Below are 16,315 nucleotides of genomic sequence, written 5' to 3' on the forward strand. Positions count from 1 at the left end.
TAGTGACGAGACAAAAAGCAGAAATATCTCCTAAAATATTCTTAAAAAGCAGAAAGTGTTATTCAGCAAAAAGGGGCTAAGATTCAACCCCCATTCTCATAGCCACTAATAACCATCAGTAATAAAGCTGAAAGTATTGTTCTTATTTCAAAATTGAATCTAATTCCAAATATCGAAACATTTCTGGTCAGGTTTCAAAGAAGACAATTCCCAATTATTATGTCATTTGCAATGGCAATAAATAAGTCTCAGAGACAAACTCTATCAAAAGTTGAAATATACCTTCCAAGATCAGTTTTCACCTATGGTTAATTATATGTTGCGTTATTAAGAGTAACAAGTAAAGATAGTCTGCGGGTGCTGTTGCAAGATCACATGTACTTGAAAGATAACTGCACGATGAATGTGGTATATAGAGAAGTTTTTTAGAGCTTATAATAAAAAGGTAATAACGAAATCTCTTAATTAAATTTATTAATTTATTAAAATTTATTACTATCAATTAAAAAATTTGACAAATTTTTTGTGCTAATGGATAATGCATTCTTCTTGTACATTTACAACTTGAGAATATTAAAATTATCATAAAAATTTGTATTATTTTATTCTCCTAATAAATAATTTTATAATTACGTTAATCATATAATTTTGTATACTAACATTGATATAATATTGTTTCAGGTATATATTTTGCAAGTATTAAAGGATAGTGTTGAGTTGTTATTTAGTGGGTTTAAATTATTTATTGTTTATTGGAGAACTTTCTGCATTAGAATTCTCTAATAATTTGTTATTCATTTTGAGCTGATTTTGATATGTTCTTAGTTCATAATAAATCAACATATAAAAATTTGTTGGTGAATTTAAGTATTACTAGATTATTTATGGTGACATTCAGTACATATGTCTAATTTATTGAAGAAAGTAGATTACTAAAACCAATTAATAAATATTTTAGAGTTAATCCAATTAACACTATATTGAGAAAAAATAAACAATGCATAATATATTATGTTTTTATTAATCAAATTATTATAATTTAAATTAATTTTAACAAAATAATTTAAAATTTTAATTTTAATTTTATCACGTGCATGGCACGGGTGATTAAACTTGTTATTATGGTGGTAAGTGGTACCAATATCTTTTTTTTTTTACTGCATATATGTGACTTTGTAGATGCCTTTCTTTGTACGGTCTTACTTTGGGCCTCGGCCCATTCAAGATAAAAAGACAAAAAATAAAACACGAAATCTTTTCCCCCGAAATCTCACTCTGTCTCTCTCCCCCGGAAAGGTTCTCTCTTTGTCTGAAAGGCTCCGCATTTTCTCTCTCTAAAACCCCACCCTCTTCAGTGAACTTACCCTCAATTTCTGGCTCTGCTTGCTTCCGCAGATCTTCAAAGGCTTATTGCGGATCCAAAGGTGGGGTTTTTATACAAATTCTAGGGTTTTAGGGGCCTTCTCTGCAATGGCCACTGCCTACCCCTTTGCCGTCAGTGCCGCCCAGGTTCCCTTCTTTTCTCTCTCAAAACCTCTGTTTTGCTTTTTCAGTGTTTGGATTCGCCTTTTTTTTCCCCTTAAAGTCAAAAAGCTTGTAATGAGAATGTTGAAGAGAAAGTTTCACACTTTTTAGGTGAAAAAGAATAAAAGCCCCCCTTTTTTGTTGCGTGATGATTAACTAAATCCAAACACTAACTAATCTTTTGGCTATTGTGTGTGATTTTCAGGTTGGGACATACTTTGTGGGGCAGTATTACCATGTTCTTCAGCACAAGCCAGAGTTGGTGTTCCAGTTCTACTCTGATGCTAGCACCATGGTTCGAATCGATGGCAATGCTAGGGAGACTGCGACCGCCATGCTAGTAAATTTCTTAGCCTCCCCTTGTTTTGGTTATTGTTATCTATCTGTTTATGATTGTTACCTATGTCATGAAAGAATTTCATGAAGCACCATTTGGGGAAGGATCTTAGTTGATTGTTTGTAATGAAAATTTGGATTTTGATAGATTGATCATCTGTTTACCTATGTAATGATAGATTTTGTAATGAAAGAATTTCATGAAGCACCATTATGGCAGTTGATAGATGGTTTAGACGAATGTTCATCTGTTTCTATGTCATTATGAAGTATAGTTATAGTGATGTGGAGTATTCAATTGCAATTGGAGAGCTGGAATTGTTAGATGAATGTTCATCTGTTTGTGTGTTTTGTATTGGAAAAGGTTGGAGGGGGTAGTGAGATGAAAATATCTTCTCTAATCTGAGTTAAAACTCCTTGTTTTTAAAGCCTGTTGTTGTTGATCTTACATGAACCTTTTCCTTGGAACAAGTTTTTCCTTTAATTAAAGAAATTTTCCTCTGGGCAGCAAATCCATGCACTTGTTATGTCACTCAGTTATACCGGAATCGAAATCAAAACTGCACAATCTTTGGATTCTTGGAGTGGTGGTGTTCTTGTGATGGTTTCTGGATCTGTGCAACTTAAGGACTACAGTTTGAGGAGAAAATTTATGCAAACGTTCTTCCTTGCACCACAAGAAAAAGGATATTTTGTTTTAAATGACATTTTTCACTTTGTTGAAGAGGAACCAATTCATCATCACCAAGCAGTCTTTCTAGCTCAGAACAATCTTGATTCAAAATTGAATGCTCCTACCACAAATAATCCAGGTAAGTTCTGACTTCATGCTTAGGTTCTTATACTCGTGTTTATAATTATTGCTTCAATTGTTAGTTATGGACTTATTGTAATTGCAATTGGAAGAAAAACACAAAGTAAGATTTTTCTGTTTTCATATAAAAGAAAATTTTCATTAGAAGAAAAGGAAAGAGATATTCTGCTTCTAATAAAATTTCTTAGAAGTTGTGTTTGGGATTTCTTGTCTCTCGATGGGACCTTCCTATTCTTTAGCTTGGATCCTGTTCTTTAGCTTGGATGGCGACTCTGCATTCTGTTAATTGAATTAATTAGTGATAAATGTTTTTATAGAGCATATTCTTTTAGAAAAATTTCAGCAACATTAGTTTAACTTTAATATATTATATGTAGCATAATAGTGAGCATATCCTTGTGGCTGATTATGTAATAACCAGCATAATTGATTCTCATGACTTGTAATATTTTGTTCAATTAGTGAGAGCTATCTGTTTTTCAGTCTCCAGCTACCTGTTGGGTGGAGATTTACAGGCAAGGGAGTTTGTCACTACAAATGAGGTTAAAGAAAATGGCGTAGTTGATAATTATGGATTTGCAGAGCAACAAATCCAGCGCGTCCATGATTCTGAACATATTCAGGAGCAGGTTGTTGCTGAAGAGTCACATGGTTCACTTCAATCAACTGTCAATGTTGTGCAAGACCAGGTACCTGCTGCGGAAGAGTCTTCTGAGGAGCCTCTAAAACAAACTTATGCTTCCATAGTATGTGTGAATCATCCAATACATTAGTGCCTCAATGTTTTCGTTTGGAATTTATTGATGACTTTGGAATTGACCATTATTATTGTCCTTGCAAGTTACGGGTGGCCAAAGGACAATCTGCACCAGTTGTAGCTTCTCAGCCATTGCAAACGAACGTGTCCTCCTTGGAATGGGATAATACCCCACTGAGTAGCAATCAACAAACAACTGCTTCAACTAATGCACTTGATAGGTTTGGAACTGATGCAGCTGAAGAGGTCCCTGCAACAGAAGACGAAGGTTATTGTGAGTATTTTGTTCTTCTACTGAGTGTTTTTTTTATTATTTAGTATTTTTTTTTTGGGTGTAAATTACATTTTGATGGTTCATTATGTTATCTTTATTTCCAGTTTTTACCAATAAAGTTGTTTGTTTGAATCCTTCAATGTGCTAGTCCGTATTGTTTATCATGTACTCGTTTGTTATTTCTGTGTATTTTAATTTGTTCCATTTTCTTTCAGATGAAATCAAATCTGTTTATGTGAGAAACTTGTCACCTGCTGTGTCTGCTGCTGATATTGAACAGGAATTCAAGAATTTTGGTAGGATCAGGCCTGATGGTGTTGTCATAAGAAGCCGGAAGGTATGTGTTTACGTCTTCAATGAAGTATGCCGGTTAATTCATATCCCATTACAAACCTAAACTTTTCACTTTTCTTCAGGATGTCGGAGTTTGCTATGCATTTGTTGAATTTGAAGATATGAGCGGCGTTCATAATGCAGTCAAGGTTTAGATTTCAGTTTTAAATGAGTTGCTTTATTGTACATTATCACCTGTTCAAAATTATTGATCTATTTGCCTCTGGTTGCACCTTACAAGTCTTAATTTCCCAGGGCCTAGTTTCTGATTTCAAATTCTGTTTTCTCATGTTTATTTTATACTTTTGCAGGCAGGATCTGTAGAGGTAGGAGGAAGACAAGTATACATCGAAGAGCGGAGACCAAACAGTAACATCCCTTCCCGTGGAGGAAGTATGCTTTCCTTTATTCTTATTTAATGTTTTTCTTCTTTTTTTAACAAATTAAGTTGTTTAGTGCTAATTGCGTGAGCTCAATTATGTTGACTATGGATCATGGTAGCTTTCATGCTGATATCCTTGTCAACCGCACTGTTTGATGGACTCTTCCTGGTGACATGGACAAAGATATTTATCCTTGGTCCACGTCGCAGTTAGCCAGTTAATTTGTTTCGTGTCATGAAATATTCAAAATGATACATTATCTAATCAAAAGTTGACTCTTTATGTTGTTTTAATGATGGCATTCACACTGGTTAAGGATTGAAATTTAATAACTTGAATGTAGACACAAGAAGATGTAATAGTATTGTCTGATTCATGCAGCGAAATTGAAGATTTTGTATTCATAAAGAAATGTTTACAAGCATTCTGAAGTAGCTTTGCTTTTATGATTATTGTATTCTCAACAGGAAGAGGTAGAGGGAGGGGTAGCTATCAGTCAGATACCCAAAGAGGGCGTTACGGCTCGAGGAACCTCGGCAGGGAAAGTGGCCAAGATGGAGGTGAAAGAGAGTATAACAGACCGAAAGGAAATGGTTTCTATAGACCAAGTCCCCGCCACGAGAGAGGATATTCAGTGCACCAAGCACCAAGAAATGGTCACAATCATGCTGAGTCAACATAAATTTTTTTGCCAAAAGTACCAAAATGAATCCAGAAGAAGACACTTGAGTTCTATAATTTTTGAAATCTTAAATTATGGTTTATTATTTTTGTTAAGGGGCTTCATGGTTTATTTGTTTCTTCAGGAATTTTCATTATGATTAGTTGGCAGGTCTAAAATATCCCTTGGGTTGTTTAATGACCATTGAAGTATAGTTATTTTCATCTAAGGTTCATGATTACCTCATAGTTTTATGTTGTTTGATGAGATGATTTTGATGCAACAATTTGTATATTGTACATTGATCATATCTTGTCTTTTCCTGTGCTAGTCTGCATTCCTTGCTACTTATTAATGGTACGCCTTTTCGGCTTTTCCTTTTAATGGATGAAGGCTTACAAGAAAAATGATCTAAAAAATAGAGCCATGTTCCGCTACTTACAATGTTTGGGAGATAAAAACTAGGGTTCAGTTTCGGGCTTCCTGTATGAAACTACGTTTAGATTTATATTGTTTGATTTAAATTCATGTTTTATAAATTAGAGAAAAGGATAAATTGATCTCTGATTTTTTGGTCTGCGACCATTTTAGTTTTTGAGGATCTAAAAATATATTTAAGTCCCTGATTTTTTCAAAATTTAGACATATCGATTCTTGAATTTAATTTGTTCAATTTTAAAAACTCTTTCACGTGTGCATCTGTATCAACTAGGTCAATACAATAGGAATCACGTTTAATTTTTTTGTTGAGTTTGACAAATTCAAGTGAACATGAGGAATTGATATGTCCAGGTTTTGAAAAAAGTCAAGAACTTAAATATATTTTCAAAATCTTCGAGAACTTAAATGTCTGCGAATCAAAAGGTCAATGATTTATTTGTCTTTTTCTCTTATAATTAATATATATTATAATATAATATTTAAAATATTATATTTTAATACTTTAAATAATAATTTGAGTGGTGTTTAAAATAAAGCCAAAAAATATTAGAATTGAGTGTGAATATACTTAAACATGGCGTGTCACAGATATAATTTCAGCCTGGAAAAAGGCCAAAAAATAAGTAAAAAATAGTCTTAGAAAGATTTTTCTAAATTGGTCTTTGAAATTTTTTTTAATTAAATTCGTCCTTTAGGTTGCGTTTGTTTCTAAGAATAGAACATGACAAGACACTGAGAACAGGACATGATAAGACACTAATGGATAAAGACACAATTTTGTGTTCTTGTATTCTGGTTCATGATAAAATAGAACAAATTATGAAAATTTAATTTATTCTAATTTTTTTCATTCAAAAAAATTGAGATGAAAAATATAACAATAAAAAATATAATTATAAAAAATTAACAAGAATAATGAAAAAAAAATAAAAAATAAGTTGTGTCCCTTGTTAGTATCTCTGTGTCCTTCCTGTCAGGATGGACACAAAATACACTAATTTAGTGTCTCTGGACACATTGTCTCTGTCCATGTCTCCTCTGTCAAACACGATTTTGTGTCTCAGTGTTCTTATCTCTGTGTCCTGTCTCTGCAAACAAACGCAGTCTTAAAGATTTTAACTTAGTTATATTAGTCTTTCCGTCACTTCTATTACTAACGGTGTCAGAATTTGTTAATGTGGTACGTTAAGTAACATCACAACACACACCTAGTAGTCTTAATTGAATATTAACATGATTAGTTTATGAAATTATGTTAAATCAATACCAAATTGAAGAATTCTAATACCTTAAGTTCTCCCTTTAATTAGGTTTTGATTTAATATAATTTTATAAACTTATTATATTAATAGTCAATTAAGATTTTTAGATGTATGTTGTGGTATTCTTTACCGTGTTATATTAGTAAATTTTGACACATCAACAAAGAAAATGACAAAAGAACTAACATGATTAACTTAAAATTTTTAAAGGATGAATTTGATTAAAAATTTTTTTTAATAACTAATTTGGAGAACGAATAATTTTTCAAAGGTAAATTTAACTATTTATTTCAAAAAAATAAAAAGTAGAAAGAGAGTACTTCATGTAAAAATAACTTTTGCAGGACTCATTGAAGTTACAATGAAGTGTGTTTCTGTTTTCTAAGACAGAGTTATTTTTTTAATCAAAGATAGTCTATTTTTCCATCCATAATAATATAAAAATGTCGAAAGACAACACGAACCATTAACAATATTCTTTTACGAAAAAATCATTTAAAGTTGGAAAAAATTATAAAATAAGAAAAAAAATTTAATTACCATTAAATTTGTATTTTTTATTTTTTAACAAATTTATTATTTTAGTTCAAATGCGATTAAATTTTATTTTCATAGTTTATCAACTTTTCACTTTAAAAAGGTTAATTCTCAAATTTTGACGCAGCGACACTAATGTCTAACTACCAAGAGCAATTTATTATTTTAAGAAAAAAGGCTAATTATTAATTAAATTTCTAGGATATTTTATATTTTATTGGAGTTGTGCTCCCATCATTAGACACTTGACAGGAAACCATACATTCTTGGAGGGCAAACAAAAGGATTTTCTCCACATAAATTCTTAAAAATAAAATATTTTAAATAATAAAAAAATTGAAAGTTTCAAAGAATAGAGAAAATGAATAGTTTCAAAATAATAGAAGAGATAGACGATTTTAACTAACTAATTAATGGACGAATAAAATTGAACAATGAAACTAGCGACTAACTTAGGCGATACTGAATGGTGAGCGAGTGGTGCAGGAGACGGGATGAACGAAGGAATGGCAGAACTTTAAGAACAACAAAACACGATAAATGAAGGAGAAGGGGTTGACCCGGTTGCCAAGTCTGATGGAGTGATTACTGCTACTATGAAAATTACTGCAGACGAAAGAAAAGGACGCAATCAGGAGCACAAACATGAAACAAGTGAGAAAATAAGAACAAATTCACTTAGAAGAATATAACCCATGAGTGATGGGGAGGACATGGGTTGCGGCGGCTGAGCGAGAAGTGGGCGTAGGATCCGCTAGGCAGATTAATAGAAGAGTGATAAGCTATAACAGAGACGTACAACAAGAAGAAAGGGAATCCAATGTTGCAGTAGGAATGAACTTGAAAGAGGGGAAAGATCAATGGTGGAATTGGGAGATGTTCATAGCGATGGGCAAGAGAAAGAATGTGACAACCATGTAAAAGAAGGGTTAGAAATAGAGGTTGGTCTGGATGAAGAAAGTGAGTCTCATAGTGAGAATTAAAGACAGAGTTAGGAAGAAGAAATGACAGAACATAGAGACATGAAAACTAGATGTGGAGTAGGTGCTCTTCGGTGCAACGATGAGGAGAATATTATGGCTATTTTGCAGGAGTAAAATGAAATAATAGCTTCGAAACATAGATTGGATAAGCAAAAAAAAAGTTTGAAGAAGTCGTCCAAAAATTGCAAACAGATGTGTAACAAGAATTTTAAATAATTTTAAACTCTTGAAATGTTAGGGGGATGGGAAGAGTTAGTAAATTGAATATGATAAAAAATTTAAAAAATAAGTTTAGGTTGGATATGTTTGATTTGATAGAGACAAAAGAGGAGGTAGTGACTAAATTTGATTTATTTCATATTTGGAGAAGTGATAGACCTAACTGAAAGTTCATAAGTTCAGTTGGTACTTCTGGAGGATTATTACTAATATGGGATGAATCAGTATTTAAATTGAATAATTGCTATAAAAAAGATAGATAATTGTATATAGAAGGAGTTATGGTCAAAGATAACTTTTACTGTGCTATTTGATTGGTGTATGGATCACATGTGAGAGAGAAAAAATATTTAATGTGGGAGGAATTAAGTTATATTGTAAGATTGTGTCAGGTGTTTTTTTGTTACATGGAAGACTTCAATAAAATTGTACATATGGAAGAAAGAAAAGGAGCGACTAGCTTATCAGCGTCAGTTGAATATTTCAGAACATGGATGAATGATATGGAGTTGGTTGACTTTACGCTAAATGATCACAAGTATACATGGTTTAGGAGACAGTCTTGCAGTCATACTGATAGGTCCTTAGTTAGTTTGGGATGGCTAGATATGTATATGGAGACATAGTTGATGGGAGGATTATCCGATCATTGCCCTTTGATAATAAAAGATATAAGAGTATTTGTGGGTCTAAGATCGTTCCGCAGCTTAAATTTGTGGTTCATGCATGAAGGATTTTCAAGAATGATTAAGAAAGAGTGAAGAAAATTAGAAGATATCCAATTTTTAGATAAGATAAAAATATTGTCAATATTGCTGGGTAGATGACATAAGCAACACTTTGGAAATATAATTGAGAAGATAAAAAGTTCGAGGATGAGATAAAGAAGAACGAAGGTAGATGATATAGTTAGCAGTGGAATTTGTGATGGTATGGTGGAGGCAAGGAAAAAGGCATTAGTTAGGTGCTGTAAGAAGTCATATGTTAGATAGGATAATCACTGGAAGCAAATGTTTAGATCTCGACATGCTAAGGAGATGGATAGGAACACAAGATACCTTCAGAATATTGTGTCGGTGACAAAAAAGAACAACCAGATTTAGATACTGATGATTAATAAGAGATTGGTGAGGAATCATATGCGAACATCAAGGTTGCAATTAGAGACTTTTATAAAAAATTGTACAACTAGAAAGCTTCTCCAAATATTAGTTTTCGGGATGATTTAGTCAATCGGATAGAGATGAAGGAGGCTGTAGCGCTAGAGGTAATGTTGGTGGAGGAAGTGAAAGAGGCAGTTTAAGATTGTGAATCATCTAAAGCTCTAGGTAGTAATGGATATAACATGAATTTTATAAAAGAAGTGTTAGAAGGAGATTGAAATAACATTTACTATAGTTGTGATGAGTTTTTTTTAGAAGGAAAGATTGCCAGTAGACTCTAATGTTACATGGGTAGCTTTGGCTCTGAAATTTGTTGAGACAAAGAAAATGAAAGACCTCAAATCTATTAGCATGGGTAGATTTATCTATAAGATTATATCTAAAGTATTGATAAGAAGAATAAGGAGCATAATGTCATATTTAATTAAAAAATCACAGAGTGTCTTTGTTAAGGAGAGAAAGACACATGATGAAGCTTTTATTTTATGTGAAATTTTGCAATGGTTAAAAATAAAGAAGAAGGCATCAGCAATTATCAAATTGGATTTACAAAAGCCTATGATAGAGTTAAGTGAAATTTTGTTGATATTGTGTTGGAAAAGATAGGGTTCGGTAATAAATGAAGAGCATGGATTAAGAAGTGTATTAGGTTGGCATCAATCTCTATTCTAGTTAATGATTTACCATCAAAACCTTTCAAGATGGAGAGACGACTTCGTCAAGACTATTTATTGTTACTATTTTTGCTCGTTCATGTGATAGATATGTTGAACACGATGATTAAGGAGGTGGTAAGAAACATGCGAATATCTCCACTCTTAATTAGTAGAGATAATATATAGTTATCATATCTACAATTTATTGATGACACCATATTATTCTGTTCATTGGAGGAGACAGTCAAAAATTATAAAAGACTTCTGAGGTATTTTGAAATAATGTTCGGATTTAGTATAAATTTTGAGAAGTCCAACTTGATACCAATTAATTGCAGTCAGGAGTAGATGGATGTGTTGACTACTAGGGTGTCAGGTGATAGCTCTACCGGTGAAATACCTTGGTATTAACTTTGGAGCAAATTCGAGGCTAGTAAAAACTCAAAAATTGGTGGTAGTAAATAAAATGAAGGAGAAACTTAATTTGTGGAAAGTAAAGATCCTTATTAAAGTTGAAAGGTTGATTCTCGTTAAGTCAGTCATCAACAGTTTACATATTTCTTATCTGAGTCTGTATAAGATGTTAAATACAGTTGCGTGAAGAATACTTTTATTGTAGAAAAGATTTTTTTAGAGGAAAAAAATTAGACGACCTGACTTGGCTCTTGTAAAGTGGGAGATAATATAATACAGGCACAAAAAAAATTAGGAGGGTTGGGAGTGAAAAATGTGATTGTTCGTAATATTGATTTGCTGTTTAAATGGTGATGGAGATTCTCAAAAGAGGATTGTCTTTTATAAAAGAAGATTGTGTGCTCATGCAATAACTTAAACCCTAATCACTTGTTGTCAACTCAAACATTACCAATAAAAGAGGGTTTATGGAGAGACATATATCAACTACAAATAAAGGAGTAACATGTCAGAGAGAAGATGATTCATCGTCTTGCTACAGGGGGAGGGAATGGTAGATCAACCAAATTTTGGGAGGATACATGGTTCGAAGTAAGAAAGTTGAACTGTTGAAGGACTTCTTTTCGAGACTCTTCTTGATTTTAAACTATTAAAAAAGGATTTGTAATTGAAGATTGTGGGTTTCGGAATGTGATAGAGTAGATTTGGAATTTTCAACGAAGGAGAAAACTCTAACAATGGAAGATAAAATTTTTGAATCAACTACTTGATGTCTTGCAATTTGTTAAATTGATAATAAAAATACAAGATAGAGTGGTATGAAAATTTGACAAAAAAATATTTATTCTACTATTTTATTTATACAGGTTTTATAAAAAGAGACTTTAACAAATGATATATTTAGCTACAGATTCATAAATGAAATTTAGAAAGGATTAATTTCGTCTAGAGTTGAGTTGTTTACCTCTTTTGTACTGATAGGTCATGTCAATACTAAAGATCGAATAAATTGAGTATCATTGAACAGAATAATAATGTATGCATTATGTGTAATAAGGATGTTAAATTATACAATACTTATTTATTATTTATGAGTATTTTTAGCAAATATGGTATGTATGGATCACTATATTGGATGTTAGATGTGTCTAGACTATTTTAGATACCATTAAAAAATATTTTAAGAGTTAGAGAATTATGCCATTAAAAAAAATTGTGCAAAAAATAGTTAATTAATTTTTTTCGATTATATAAAATATCAATCATATTATTTATTTTGTAGAATAAGATAACAAATACGATAGATTGTGTTACTAAATTATTTTATTATTTTAAAAAATAATGTGATAGTTAATTCATGTTATTAATTTTTGTTCATGTTTATCCTTTATTTGGTGTATATTCTACTTATAGTGTTGAATTTTTTTTATTAATTTTACTTTGTAAGCATTAATATAAGAAAAATTTTTAGAAGATGGTATTTTTATTAAAATTTAGTCAATACTTAATAAAAAATAATGAATAATTTTACACTATTAAAAATATTAATAATAACTAATTAAAAGTTACAAATCATAAAAATTAGTGACCACTCCTCTTAATATAAATGAGAAGAGAAAAGGTAATTCTGGTCCGACGGCCGGTGCCATATTTGTATATAAATCCACGTTTAGATAAGAAGGATTGGAGCATATGTTTTCAGTAAATTTCCTTACTAAAACCTTCTCCATATGATCATTAATTAATGATAAGGTAAGGACTAAAAGAGAGGTCAGGGATGACGTCAGAAATAGGCACATCTGGGCATGTATATCCCCACCAATCCACCATCCCTATACGTATTAATATTATGGTTCACTAGTTTTCGTTGGAAGCAGTTATCATCACAAGCACCTGAGTTTCTGAGTTCTGAAAACATGGAAACATGGTTGTTGGTGGTGGTTTCCGCATGCGTGTGTCTCCTCATCAGAGCAATAATAATAACTCTTACCAGCAGCAGTCACAAGAGCCAGGCGCGTCCTCGTCTTCCCCCGGGCCCACCACACATTCCTATCGTAACCAGTGTCGTCTGGCTCGCTAAATCATTCTCCCAAATCGAGCCCATCCTCGTCGGCCTTCGGGCCAAGTACGGGCCCGTCATCACACTCCGCATCACTACCCGGCCTGCCATCTTCGTGGCGGACCGCTCCCTGGCCCACCAGGCACTCGTCCAGAAGGGAGCCGTCTTCTCCGACCGGCCCCCTGCCCTAACCGTCTCCCGCATACTCACCTGCAACCAGCACAACATCAACTCCGCACCCTATGGCTCCACGTGGCGCTCCCTCCGCCGCAACCTCACCACTGAGATGCTGCACCCTAACCGCATCAAATCGTTCTCCTCAGTCCGTCGCTGGGTCCTCGACGTCCTCCTCAACCGCCTCAAGTCCGATTCCGAAACCACACACTCCGTCAGAGTCATCGATCATTTCCACTATGCCATGTTCTGCTTACTCGTCTTCATGTGCTTCGGCGAAAAGTTGGACGAAAAGCAAGTCAAGGACGTGGAGCGTGTTCAGCGAGCGTTGCTTCTTGCAGTTAATAGATTCAACGTCCTCAATTTCTGGCCAATAATCACTCGGATTCTCTTCCGGAATCGGTGGCAGGAGTTCTTTAGGCTTAAGGAGGAGCAGAGTGATGTCTTGATTCCGCTAATTAGGGCTAGAAAGTGTGCAACGGAACACCGCGGTGGTGGTGGCGGTGACGGTGGCAGTGATGTTGTTTCTTATGTGGATACTCTGTTGGATTTAGAGTTGCCGGAGGAGAAGCGGAAATTGAATGATGAAGAATTGGTGACGTTGTGTTCGGAGTTCTTGAGTGCCGGTACGGACACGACGGCCACGGCGCTGCAGTGGATTATGGCGAATGTGGTGAAGTACCCGCACGTGCAGCAGAGGCTTCTAGAAGAGATTAGAGAGGTGAAGGGTGAGAGTAGAGAGGAGGTGAAAGAGGAGGAGCTGCTGAGGATGCCGTACTTGAAGGCCGTGGTGTTGGAAGGGCTGCGGCGCCATCCTCCGGGGCACTTTGTGCTGCCGCATGCTGTGACGGAGGACGTGGTGTTGAATGGTTACTTGGTGCCGAAGAAAGGCACGGTGAATTTCATGGTGGCGCAGATAGGTTGGGATCCCGAGGTGTGGGAGGATCCCATGGCATTCAAGCCGGAGAGGTTCTTGGAGAAGGAGAAGGATTTCGATATCACGGGGAACAAGGAAATCAAGATGATGCCATTTGGAGCTGGGAGGAGGATCTGCCCTGGCTTTAATCTAGCAATGCTCCATTTGGAGTACTTTGTGGCCAATTTGGTTTGGAATTTCGACTGGAAGGTGCCCGATGGAGAAACCGTTGATTTGTCTGAAAAGCAGGAGTTTACTATTGTCATGAAGAATCCATTGCATGCTCATATTACTCCTAGGATCTGAATGGAGGACCCTTAATAAAGGTGATACTTTTGATCACAATGATGTAGTAGTTGGTCCAAATATTGTGAATTTTATATAATTCATGTGTAAATAATGACACTGTTTCTCAGTTGTTATCAAGAAGAATCATTTTGAGCTTAATTTTGGTTTACCACTGGATAAGCTTATTTATTCTGCATCTAGCATTTCATTATGTAAGCATTTACTTGCAAGCACCTTGGCTTGAATATTTTGTCAATAGCAATGCCCTTTTCATTGATACTATCTTCATTTTCAGCTTCCTACACCCTTTTCCCAAACAAGAGTATGTGCTGCAACATTAGAAGTAATGGAATAATGGTGCAAGGACTTTCTGGCATGGATACGTTTTTATCTGTTAATATAAACATATCGTTTCTGTAATTTATGAATCATAGTGGCATGTTTAGATAGATTGACATTTTTTATGTATCAAATTGCTCGAAATGATGTTTATTTTGAAATACACGGAGAATTTCACTGTATAGAGTTGGAAATTAAAAGGGAGTTGATTGCAGCGTCTTTCATTTTTTCCTCTTAGGTAGGAATGGGGCCAACTTAACATGGTGGAAGTCGACAAACAACTTCTTCAACGACTACTTAAATCAAATTTTTTATATCTGTATTGGATAAATAAATTTTTTATTATAAAACTAATTAATTCCTCTTCAAAATAACGAAAGAATCAATCTATCCAACGAAAATAATTTTTGAAAATTTATAGAAAATAAAAATGTATTAGAGACTCAAATGTTGAATTTAAAATTTCTCAAAAGACCAGTTTAAGTGTTTATTAGTGAAAAAGAATTCTCTGATGCTTTACACCGGCATGTATTTTTTCCTTCCTTTTTTGTTTATTTTTCTTCAATTATTGATTATCTGTCTAGTCAATTGAGCTTCACGTGGCCTTTAAACATTATATTTTCCTTTTTCTTTGTGGTTGAGGTTACTAAAATGCCAAATTTTTAGGCATTTAGTTACAACTTGTGAAAAGTTAAGGAAGTCCACTACCAAATGCAATATATAAATAAAAGGTTTTATGTCAACAATGTGATATCCGCCAAATTGTACCGTCTATGTCTAGTTTCTGTAATGACATGAGACCTTGTGAAAAGTTAAGGAAGTCCATTACCAAATGCAATATATAAATAAAAGGTTTTATGTCAACAATGTAATATCCGCCAAATTGTACCGACTATGTCTAGTTTCTGTAATGACATGAGACCTGGGTTTGTTTGGTTAAGTTTAAAAAAAAAAAAATTAAATTTTATAGAAACTAAAAATAAATTTTATATTTAGATATTTTGTACAATTTTTTTATTTATCAATTATATTTAGATATAACAATATAAATTTTTTTTTGTTTATTTATTACGTAAAAAATATCTTTTTTAAGAAAAAAATATAAATTATAATTTTTTTAAAAAAATTATTTTTTTAATATTTTTATTTTTATCATTAAAAATTTATTAAATATATTAAAAAATTAAAAAATTCCTATTTTATTAAATTTTTTTATCAACTTAAAGACACTAAATTGCATCACAAACTATTCTTTCCCATTTTCTCATCTTCATGATCTGGCTTTTATTCTTGTCTGATTCTGACACACGAATCAAGGAGTTTTACAGCCGTTTGTGCCAATTATTTGCTAGAATTGCTGTCTAAATTTCCAAGACTCAATAAAATTATTTGGATAGATAAAAAATAAGTAAAGATGCATTTTAAAAATAAAAGTATAGGTGAATAATGAAAATATTAATAATATAAATAATAGATATATCGGATGTTCATTTTACTTGTGTACGGATGATTATTTTAATATTAAAATTTAGAAGGTTAATTTGGAGGTGTAATATATTTTTATTTGATTGGTGGTGATTTATATTGTTCAATAAAGTCATTGTCCCCTAGCATTCCCCATTTTAGAAAGGCATTTCCCCTTGAACATAATACATACCTACACCCTACACAAGTGCAACCATGGCTGCCATTCGGCTAATAAAAGGGTAATTGTTAATTTTGTATCCGTTCACCAAAATAAACAGACAACCAAATTACTAAGGAGAATAATTTGCGTGTGAA

At 33.3% G+C, this 16,315-nt stretch overlaps 2 protein-coding genes across 2 annotated transcripts; both read left to right on the plus strand.

Moving 5' to 3' along the window:
* The first annotated feature begins 1,272 nt into the window (after positions 1–1,272).
* LOC107466556 (nuclear transport factor 2) lies at positions 1,273–5,466 on the plus strand. Its single transcript, XM_016085543.3, has 9 exons — positions 1,273–1,509; positions 1,730–1,864; positions 2,369–2,672; positions 3,158–3,420; positions 3,516–3,705; positions 3,921–4,042; positions 4,122–4,187; positions 4,350–4,431; positions 4,889–5,466. The coding sequence occupies exons 1-9, from the start codon at positions 1,471–1,473 to the stop codon at positions 5,101–5,103; spliced, it is 1,416 nt and encodes a 471-aa protein (XP_015941029.1). The 5' UTR covers positions 1,273–1,470; the 3' UTR covers positions 5,104–5,466.
* A 6,987-nt stretch (positions 5,467–12,453) lies between these two features.
* On the plus strand, positions 12,454–14,714 carry LOC107466537 (cytochrome P450 89A2). Its single transcript, XM_016085520.3, has 2 exons — positions 12,454–14,232; positions 14,490–14,714. Exon 1 carries the CDS (start codon positions 12,563–12,565, stop codon positions 14,210–14,212), a length of 1,650 nt encoding a protein of 549 aa, XP_015941006.1. The 5' UTR covers positions 12,454–12,562; the 3' UTR covers positions 14,213–14,232; positions 14,490–14,714.
* The last annotated feature ends 1,601 nt before the right edge of the window (positions 14,715–16,315 follow it).

The sequence above is a fragment of the Arachis duranensis genome, chromosome 9 (genome assembly GCF_000817695.3).
Source record: "Arachis duranensis cultivar V14167 chromosome 9, aradu.V14167.gnm2.J7QH, whole genome shotgun sequence".
NCBI lineage: Eukaryota > Viridiplantae > Streptophyta > Magnoliopsida > Fabales > Fabaceae > Arachis > Arachis duranensis.